Genomic DNA, 11,135 nt, shown 5'->3' with positions numbered 1-11,135 from the left:
CGACATCGCCTGTTTTGACAGGATCCTTCGGGGATGTTCAGAGAAGTGTCGCTTCTCATAACAGAAAGTGCGTCTGGGAGACAAATTCCTCAAAGCGGGTTCCTGGGCTTGCCGTCTTGGTGCTGCCGTGGGGCCTTCCACGCAGGCTGGGCCGATTTATCCTGGCCCCAGCCCCAGCGGGCAGCAGGGCCTGCCGCTTGGCCGCGGGACGCGGTCACCTGGGCGCGAGTCAGAGCGGGTGGCCGCGGGGAGCCGGGGCCGGGCGTTAGGCTTCCTGACGTCAGTCACCACCGTCCCCAGGAGAAGACGTTCACAGAGGGCCATTGTCTCGGCTCCACAGCACACAAAGGGTCAAGCCTCACAAACTTGCTCATGGTGGGGGGAAGGAAAAACCCCACAGGTCAGAATGTTCAGGTTTCAGGTCCAGGAAAATCCCTTTACAGAGAGAAGACAGCAAATCCCCAGCGCAGTTGAAAGGACAAAACTCTCTTCACCTCCGAGATTCTCCAGTGAATAAACCGGTTAAACACGGTTTGGATTTACTGCACATGAAAACAACTGGATTAAGGTATAATCTAGCTAGAAAGGAGAGGAAATGTACCGAGAAAGCTAAGGAATGACAAAGCCGCCGTGGTGGTGCGTGCCAAGCGGGGATGGACGCTCCAGTTTTGTAACCAACTTCTCCTAAACGGTTAACTCTCCTTTAGATCAAGATAACGAGTCTCTGCTTGCACTGGCCTCTCTGGTAACGACGACACCGGTACCAGGGCAACTGCGTGAGCACTAGGTGCATCGATGGCCAGGAGGCCACAGGCCCCCACACCAGCGCGGGTGTCCAGCGGCCTGGGAGGTCCACATCGCGGTGGGCATCACCCGGGCACGGGTTCCAGGACGAGGAAGACCCGGCTTTGGGCGCCAGTTTCACCTTCTACTGGCTGTGTCACCTGGGACAACTTACACCGTCGCAGCACTTCTCTAGGGATCATGAGGACATTCGGCACCCGATAGGCTGCTTTGAGGGTTAAATGAGATGATACATTCGAAAGCCCAGGCTGAAACCTCAGCAGGCAACAGACGGATGTTTATAAAAGCATAAAATAAAACACAACGTACAAAGAAGACGAATTTGTTTAATACATTTATTATTAAAGTGTTTTTGATTTTTTGAGACCGTGCAAGTGCACGCAGGCACACACTCACACACACACCCCCCCATGTGAGTGGTGGGAGGGGCAGGAGAGAATCTCTAGCGGACTCCTCGCTGAGTGCGGAGCCTGATGTGGGGCTTGATCTCACAACCCTGAGATCGTGACCTGGGCCGAAACCAAGAGTCGGGCGCTTAACTGACCGAGCCACCCAGGCGCCCCATTAAAGTGGTTTTTAAAACTTGTGATAAGGGGATCCCTGGGTGGCTCAGTGGTTTAGTGCCTGCCTTCAGTCCAGGGCATGATCCTGGAGTCCTAGGATCGAGTCCTACATCGGGCTCCCTGGAAAAAGGTTTTCCCTTTTTCCATTATTTTATTTTATTTCCTATTTTCCCTTATTCCATTATGGACATGTGTGAATTTCTCTTTGGGAGACATGAATAGGATTTTATGAGAATATTTTGCTGTTGTTCTTTCTCAATATTCATTTTTAAAAAAGATTTTAAAAGATCTTTTAAAGATCTTGGAACCTGCTTCTCCCTCTGCCTGTGTCTCTGCCTCTCTCTCAGTCTGTGTCTCTCATGAATAAATAAAATATTTAAAAAAATAAAACTTGTGATAAAATAATATGTGGGCCTTCTCTTTAACACACTAAACAAGATTCGGGGGCAGGTCTAAAAACTACAGTCACTTTCAAGTAGTGATCAGTGTACTTCAAGATCTGCAATGACAAATGTGATCTACAGACTTGTATTTATTTATTTATTTTAATTTAATTATTTTATTTTATTTTATTTTATTTTATTTTATTTTATTTTATTTTATTTTATTTTATTTTATTTTATTTTATTTTATTTTATTTTATTTTTTTCATACTTGTATTTAAAGGTGCTGAGTCACAAGTTCTGTTTATCCTACCGCTATGGTTTGCTCCTGTATTCGTAATGGGAGAAACACCAAACCCCAGTTGGAAAATACTACGTACAGAGGTGCAACTTTTTTTCCCCACCCAAATTCAGACTCCAGATTAAACAATATCACCTCCTCTGGCCTCCGGACTGCTGATGAAAAGCATCTAAAAATTGTTAAGCCAGCATTCCTTTGACTCTTCCACGCTGGCTGATTTTCTGTTGGTCTGTGATTTTCTGCAATTAGAAAATGATACGCCCATGTGTGGTTTTGAATTTGTCCTGCTGGCTACCTTCTCAGCTCCCTGGACCTGTGGTTTGGTATCTTTAATTTTGGAAGTTTCTCAGCCATTACTACATCAGTATTTCTTTTTGCTCTGTTCTTTTTGCCTTCTGGTATTCCAGTTATACCTTTGGGAAGGATCCCACAGTGTTGGGGAGTTCTGGGCTTTTTTTTTTTTTTTTTTTTTTTTGCATTTCAGTTTGGGATGACCTGTCAGATGCATGGGTTCTTCCTAAACTGTCAAACCTGCTCATGGGCCCCTGAAAGGCATTCTTCATTTCTATTACAGTCACTCTGATTTTTATAGCACATCCTTTTGTTGTTGTTGTTTTTTCCCATTTGTTTTTATTGAAGTTCGATTTGCTAACATATAGTATAACACCCAGGGCTCATCCCATCAAGTAGCATATCCTTTTGATGAAGGGTTTCCATTTCTGATATTACCCTTCTGTTCTTGCATGTTGTCTTTTTCTAATAAAGCCTTTAACATATTATATAGTTATTTTAAATATAATTATTTTAAATTCCCTGCCTGAAAATGCCGAAATCTATGTCACATGTGACTCTGGTTCTGATAATTGCTTTATCTCTCTGGACTTTTTGCCTTTTGGCACGCCTTGCAGATTTTTGTGGAAAGCCAGGCATGTTGCATTGGATAACAGAAGGTGAGGTAAACAGGCCCCTGTGGAGACTTATGGAAATCGGATAGGGAGTGGATGTGTTTGGTATTTGCTGTAGTTATAGGTACCAGAGGCTTCAAATTCCTTTAGGTCTGCTTTTGTCTCTCTCTCAACTTTGGGTTTCTCTCATTACTCCTCCTCAGTCTTAGAGCTTTCAGCTGTAATCCCCTGTGACTATGCTGGAGCCCTGGGGGTGTGGCGGGCAAGTAGGGGGAATGTGTGCATTCCATTAGGTCCATTCCGGGTTTCAGGGGGGCCTGTGACCTTCACAAGTGTTTCCAAAGTGCTAGAGCCTTGGCCCTCTGCCCGCTTCCTCCCTTCTCTTCCTGCAGCATTCCCAATCTTGTTTCCTTGAAGTCTTGACAATCTTGTTATGTGCAGTTTTCCCTCCTTACGTGAGACAGGAAGGCTAGAGGGGCTGGTGTACAAAGAAGGCCCTTCCTCCAACTGGAATTCTGGCTCTGGCAAAGTCGGCCTTTGTAACAAAGAAGGTTGGGTGTGCTTCACGGTGATTATTCATCTTGTCTCCCTTGCCAGAGCTGTAAGGTCTTCCCTGAGCTGTACTGTGGGAACCTGGTGGGGTTCCTGGAGGTAGGCCCAGGAACACATGCAGTCCTCCAGAAATGCAGTCTCCGGTAGCCTCTCACTCTGTGAGGCCACGCTCAACTTCAGTGTAAGTGTTCCTAACAGCTCATGACTCCAGCAGTTCCTGCTCCATGTAAGCAGATTTTAACTGTCAATTCTAGATGAGCCTCTCTCTCTAGATTTAAGGGTGATGGTTTGCCCTGCAACCTCAATTCGGATGGGTGGGTCTAAGAAAAGACATTTCTTTTTTAGTTTGTCCAGCCTTTTTTTTTTTTTTTCCTTTTGGAGAGATTAGAGCACTCATGGGCATGGGCAGGGGGAGGGAGGCCTGTGGGCAGAGGCAGAGGGGGAGAGAGAGAATCTCATACAGGCTCCATGCCCAGTGCAGGGCTCGATCTCACCACCCTGGGATCTTGACCTGAGCTGAAATCAAGAGTTGGACGTGACTGAGCCGCCCCAGCGTCCCTGTCCAGCTTTATCTTGTAAGGGTGAGGGTGCCAGCTTCCAAGCTCTTTGCATGTCAGATTTGAAACTGCAAGTCCCCTTTATTTTGAATAGCTATTTCCTTGCCTCCTTCTGAAGTCCCAGACCCCTTCTTGTCCTCACAGTGATCACACTTTCTTTCGGGCTAGACTATCAGTGTCTTTTCATGACGACATCCTAAGAGGGCTGTTTCTTGAGAAAAGGGACCATGGTTAACCTTGTGTCTGTGTTAACCCTTTGCACATATGAAATGCTTAGTGTTGCTGCTTGATTTTATCAGATCGCTTCCATGGGCGGCCTCCATTCCAAGGACTTTGTGCTGTTAAATGAATTATCCTAGTCTCTGAATCAAGGTCTTATTTTCTTAGCAAGGTTGGAATAATGCAAATTTCACTTACATTAAATTGAGATTTACCAGAATAACTTCTCAAGATCTGGTAAGTCCTGTCTCCCTTGATTTAAGTTATTAAAATTCCAGTTAGTCAAGGGTGCCTGGCTGGCTCAGTCAGTAGAGCACACCACACTCCCAGGGTGGTGCATTTAAGCCCCATGTTGGGTGTGGAGCCTAATACACAAATTAACAAAACCCAATAAATTCCAGTTAGTTAGCATCAGTGTGATATTAGCTTCAGGTGTACAATATACACCAACACCCGGTGCTCACCATGCCAAGTGCCCTCCTTAATCCCCATCCCCTATTTACCCCATCAAGTACCCTCTCCCCTCTGGCAACCATCAGTTTGTTCTCTACAGTGAAGAGTCTGTTTCTTGGTTTGCCTCTTTTTACCCATTGCTCATTTGTTTCTTAAATTCCACCTATGAGTGAAATCATATGGTATTTGTCTTCCTCTCAATTTCTTGACTTCATTTTGTAATGACTTAAGTAGCTAAGGGGAAGATCAAATCGGAGCAAATTCTAGGAAAAGGGCCTTCCAGCTAAGTGTCCAAACCAACTGTTTCAGAATTATCTAGGAAGCTTTAAAAAAAAAAAATTCTTGGGACTCACTCAGTCTTAGGGAGTAATTATGGTGCACAGCTAAGTGTAGAAAAATAAGATACTTTAAAAAATTTTTTTAAAAGACTATTCATAGAGACAGAGAGAGAGAGAGAGATTGAGAGAGAGAGAGAGGCAGAGACACAGGCAGAGGGAGAAGCAGGCTTCATGCAGGGAGCCTGACTTGGGACTCGATCCTGGGCCGAAGGTGGCGCTAAACTGCTGAGCCACCTGGGCTGCCCCCAAATAAGATACTTCTGATCAACAACCTATTCATGTTCAAAAGTGCTTTTTATATGTGTACTTAAAAAAAAAATCTAACTACAAAACCAAACCAAACTTATCCATTCATTCATTCATGTTCAGCCTAGAGGACACAGGAAATGTTATTGAAAATTCACCCTTTTATTCATTCAATAAATTTACTGAGCACCAAGTAAGGACTGGTTAGCAAGTCACCAGCCCTGTCCAGAAGAAAGTACACTAACATGTGGCTTTTAGAGTCAGACATGCTCATGGTCTACATCCAGAGCCATCACACCCAGGGTAACCGTGAGCATGTCCTTTACACTTGTAGGGCCTCCATCTCCTCATCTCTATCATTTACTTCTTAGGAAGTTCTGTGACAGAGATCGCAAAGGGAGTATTGAGGAAGACTTATACTCCATCCTCCTAAAACAGTTTCTAACTCCTCTCCTAGTCCAAACACACACACTGAAATCATCACGGCTCGCGCCCGCTGAGCAGTTAAGCTACACACCAGGCAGCGTGCTACGCTATCTGTCCATCCATATGTCAAATTTTATCTGTGAAGGTCTAGAGGCCAGCAGCCTCCTCCTTCCATTGGCTGTATTTATCCTCACTCCTGTAACCAAAACATTGACAAAGCAAGCTGAAGCAACAGGACCAGGACTTTTTTTTTTTTTTTTAAAGATTTTCTTTATTTATTCATGAGAGAGACACACAGAGAGAGAGAGGCAGAGACACAGGCAGAGGGAGAAGCAGGCTCCACGCAGGGAGCCCGATGTGGGACTCGATCCCGGGTTTCCAGGATCACACCCTGGGCCAAAGGCAGGCGCCAAACCGCTGAGCCACCCTGGCTGCCCAGGACCAGGACTCTTAATCTGGAGTGGACCATAACAAGAGGGCTGAGTTGAAAAGCCACAGGGTAAGAGAAAGCTAACTAGGAGCTGCCATGGGTTTATGGCACGCTTTGCTGCTGCCACTACTGTATCAATGACTACCACTGCCATCAGATAACTATTATTAAGTCTTTACACGTCCCAGACACTGTTCTATGGATTTTACATTTAGTTCTCAACAACTCTAAGTTACTGATGCCGACCCTTTACCACTGCTGAGACAAGGCATTTATTTTTTTTAAAGATTTTATTTATTCATGAGAGAGAGAGAGAGAGAGGCAGAGACAGGCTCCATGCAGAAGCCCGACGTGGGCCTCGACCCCAGGTCTCCAGGATCATGCCCTGGACTGAAAGTGTGCTAAACGCTGTGCCACCAGGGCTGCCCAAGGCATTTATTTACTGAGAGGACCCAGAGTCTGAGACTTGCAACATAACTCACTGCCACATTGACTTTCAGGAAGGCCCTTAAAGGGGAACGCCTGGGTGGCTCAGTAGTTGAGCACCTGCCTTCCGCCCAGGGTGTGATCCTGGAGTCACAGGATCGAGTCCCACATCAGGCTCCCTGCATGGAGCCTGCTTCTCTCTCTGCCTGTGTCTCTGCTTCTCTCTCGCTGTCTCTCTCATGAATAAATAGAATCTTAGAAAAAAAAAAAGATTAAAAAAGAAAGGGAGACCCTTAAGGGCTTCTGGAACCTCCTTCTACATGGGTATACCGTGTTAACAGCACCTGCACTTTCACTTCACAGGGTTAAAGGTGTCATTTTATCTTTTTAAAAATCTTTTTAAAAAGATTTATTTTAGAGGGAGAGAAACAATACACATACATGCACAAGCAGGAGAAGGGGTAGAGGGAGAGGGAGCAGCAGACTCCCCCTCCCCACTGGGCATGGAGCCCCGTGTGGGGCTCGATCCCAGGACCCTGAGATCATGGCTTGAGCCAAAATCAAGAGTGGGATACTTAACCAAGCCACCCAGATACCCCAAAGGTGTCATTTTAATATGAACCATGGTTTTAATTCTCTAAGAGACAATGCTAAGGAGTACTTTTCCATACCAGGCAAAGAGGTGTCACCGGAAATAAGCAACTTTTCACCTATCTTTAAATCAACTTTTTTTTTTTTTTAAGACTTATTTATTTACTTATGATAGACACAGAGAGAGAGAAAGGCAGGGACACAGGCGGAGGAAGAAGCGGGCTCCAAGCAGGGAGCCCGACGTAGAACTCAATCCTGGGACCCCAGGATCACGCCCTGAGCGGCAGGCAGGCGCTAAACCGCTAAGCCACCCAGGGATCCCAAACCTTCAACTTTCTCAGAGCATGTCTGCCCCTAGGCAATTGTAGAGACTAAAAGCAAGCAGGCCAGTACAACTCATTCTTAGACACGTTATGCCCTTGCCTATAAATGATCAAAATCAAAAGAATTCCACAGTGAGTGGAAGTCTTCACACCCCTGGTGTTTTTCTGCTGAAGGTGGCTGTCCTGTGCGTTGTAGAAACTTTAGCAGCATCTCTAACTTCTGCCCACTGGATTCAGTAGCAATCCCTAGTTGTGACAACCAAAAACATCTTGAGATATTGCTAAATATGCCTTGAGAGCAAAATCATCCCTGCTTGAGAGGAATTAATTTAGAGCTACCATTACTCTGTTCTGTGTAACATAAACTGACAGCTTTTTACTTCTCTAGCTCACTGAAACAAAACTTACCTTTGTTTAGCTTTGTAATTAATTTATAGTAACTGAAATGTCCAGTTTATGAAACTGTGAAATATTTAAGTAACAAAAGGCCTTACAGAGTGGCTCTAATTCCTAGTAATGTTCCAATCTGCTTGGTGGACATCCTAAGTTTGGCCCAGACCTAGGCTGGGTTCCTCTCAAATGGATGATCTGTCTCCACAGAAGACAGGGGACACCACTGAAGTGGGAGGACATGCTTTCTTTACTTGGTGGTTTAACCCTAGGTCACAACGGGTCCCCCCAAACCACCAGATGTTGTACAGATTCTAATTAGAGAACACATTCTGGCTGCAAAGGTCTGGCTACAACACAAGTTAGGCAGCAAGAAGTCATGCGTTTTCTGGTTTCTTATCATCTCTATCAGTCAGGCTAGGACACTGTGCCCTTCTCCCTTGGTTAAAGAAGATAAAGTATCCCAAGCCAAATTAAAGAGAAAGCATGGATCTGCTGACCAAGAAAAGGGTTATTATACCCTTGCTAAGTTTGCTTAAAAAAGTCACTCAGAGGAACTAGGAAAAAAATTCCTCTGAAAAATAGGAGGCACGGTATTGACTTATCTTAAAAAGGCCTTTTAAGAAGAATGACTTGAGATTATAAAGCATTTTTCAAATACACAAAGTGCTTCATAACAACTCAGTAAGCTTTAAGGAATGCTTTTTTTTAGTACGTCACTTTTTTTGTTGTATAAAAGAAAATACCCCAATTCAAAGGGTGGTAGCATATTTGATATCACCACTGTTTAAGAGGAATGGAGTTACAGGAATGAGAAGTATATAATTAGTAAATAATCCCTCTCAACAGTGAGTTAAAGTAGGACAGCCATAAAGGGGGAAAAAAGAAGCCGGAGGCAACACAATCAGTGCATATCAGAAATGCTTTTTTATTTTTATCTGAAAACAACTTAAATTTTTAGACAAATGATTTTAGTATATAAATTTGATTTGTTTTTATACAGAATATAAAGATTTCCCTCATTGATCTTCCACGTGAAGGGTATTACAAGCCTGAAGGGAGATACTTTCTGCACACAAGTGTGTATCTTACACATAGGGTACTGGAAACCAATGGTGTAGTGCTTCTACACATAAATTAGGTCAAGTGACATCACATATTAAAAAGGAGCAAGAGAAATATTCTAGTTAATCAGATTCAAGAAGCAAACAGGACACAAAAACTGCAGATAAGACCAAGTCAGTAACTTTAGTTAGGACACTGCAGATTATACTGGAGTAACAGGTCTGCGAGGCTATAGTGTGTACCACATTAAAACAGCAAGGAAGAGCTATTCATAGAGAAAGGGTGGATGAGGGATTTTCACTAAAGCAAATTAACTTCTTGTCAACTGCCAAAACAAAACAAAACAAAACTGAGCATATGAATGTTAGTATACTGAAGGCGTGTTATACCAGTTTCTGTGCAGCATGCTAAAAGTTAGTTAGAACTTCTTCACTGGTGCATATGAATCATTAATAGTCATGGAAAGTTTTTTTTTTTTTTTTTGGCGCCCTTCTCACCAAATTTCAGGCATGTCTTATTTTAGATGGTGTATAGCTTTTATCTATAATTTCGTCTTGTAAAAACATGTGAAGACAACGTTCATTCTGTGCCAGAGGATGACCAGCGACCCTAGGAATAAAAAACACAAACTTAGTCTAGTATTTTTCAAAATTGGGGCTGAGGGTCAAAACATACATTCTAAGGTTAAAAAGCATGTACAATTTAGTAATAATTAAGTGTTATTCTGGACCACTCCTAAGGCTATGCTCTATCAACTAATGGTAGATTTCCCTTCCTTTGGTTCACAAGGGTCATTTAGACAACAATCACTAGCTTTGCACTGCTTCTGGAATACGTACCCAGTTAATGTCTTTATATATTAATTGGTATAGGCACAAGAAACCTAAATTAATATTAATGTTAAAAGTGAAACGTCATTAATTCTAAGACCCATTTAAAGAAGGAAAAGATACAGGATCAGAATTAGAAATACACTGAAGTTCAATAAAACCTCAAAAAACTAAGAGACACATGTTTCCAGTTTTTATTTCTTCTTTTGGCTTGCTTTAAAGGTTTCCACTGCAGACTAACCGTAAGATGAAAATGGGTAATGAGATTTCTATTTCTGAATTAAAAACACCTCAACCAGCACTGCCTTCTCCAAAAGGAAAGCATGTTCATAGACAATGAAGGTCAGGTGGTATAGCAGGTAACAAAAAGTTATAGGCTTGTACAACTTTCCTTGTTTAACCATTCACAGTTCTTCATTGCTTATTACTAGATTAAAATTGAAGTGTTGGTCAATACATAAGTTTACACAACCATATTCTCCAGCATTTGGCTTTATTTGGTCAAAAAGGTTTTTTTTAAAGATTTTTTTATTAATTCATGAGAGACACACAGAGAGAGAGAGGCAGAGACACAGGCAGAGGGAGAAGCAGGCTCCATGCAGGGAGCCCGACGTGGGACTTGATCCCAAGTCTCCAGGATCACACCCTGGGCCAAAGACAGATGCTCAAACGCTGAGTCACCCAGGCGTCCCCTATTTGGTCAAATTTAAGGCCAATGCATAATTATAGTGACCTCTTTCCTGGCATAATTCTATTACTTTGGTTTTAAAAAATGGCTATAAATAATAATAATAATAAAAATGGCTATATTTCAAGAATAAAATTAAAAGCTAGGGGATCCCTGGGTGGCGCAGCGGTTTGGCGCCTGCCTTTGGCCCAGGGCGTGATCCTGGAGACCCAGGATCGAATCCCACATCGGGCTCCCGGTGCATGGAGCCTGCTTCTCCCTCTGCCTGTGTCTCTGCCTCTCTCTCTCTCTCTCTATCATAAATAAATAGATTAAAAAAATTAAAAAAAAAATTAAAAGCTAGAAATTTTGGTTTAAGAGTTTCTAAAGTAAAAAAAAAAAAAAGGTTTTCTTACATTGTGAAAAAAGATTTTGCTGTGAAAATTTTAAATGTGTACCTTCACACAAGACATGCTGATAATACTTCTATCTGCAATCAAACAAAATGATTGCAAGTATACTGTAAGTTTTATTGTTCATGCTAGAACATACCTTAAATGAAAAAGAATCATAAGTAAAACTGTATTTTTAAAAATGCTGCAATTTTAAATATAATTTGCATATATTAACCAAGAAAAACAAATACAGAACTTAAGTCAATGCAAA

At 42.7% G+C, this 11,135-nt stretch overlaps 1 protein-coding gene across 1 annotated transcript in view; it reads right to left on the bottom strand.

The window, feature by feature from the left end:
- Positions 1 to 8,815: 8,815 nt before the first annotated feature.
- The window catches only part of SNX3 (sorting nexin 3), a 41,077-nt gene continuing 38,757 nt past the window's right edge, over positions 8,816 to 11,135 (bottom strand). Inside the window, exon 4 of the mRNA XM_041733406.1 lies at positions 8,816 to 9,581. Coding sequence (XP_041589340.1) covers positions 9,476 to 9,581 — 106 coding nt within the window. The 3' untranslated portion in view covers positions 8,816 to 9,475. The remainder of the gene's footprint in view (positions 9,582 to 11,135) is intronic.

This window comes from Vulpes lagopus, chromosome 1 (assembly GCF_018345385.1).
Source record: "Vulpes lagopus strain Blue_001 chromosome 1, ASM1834538v1, whole genome shotgun sequence".
Taxonomy (NCBI): Eukaryota; Metazoa; Chordata; class Mammalia; order Carnivora; family Canidae; genus Vulpes; species Vulpes lagopus.
This window is presented reverse-complemented; position numbering and strand designations above follow the sequence as displayed.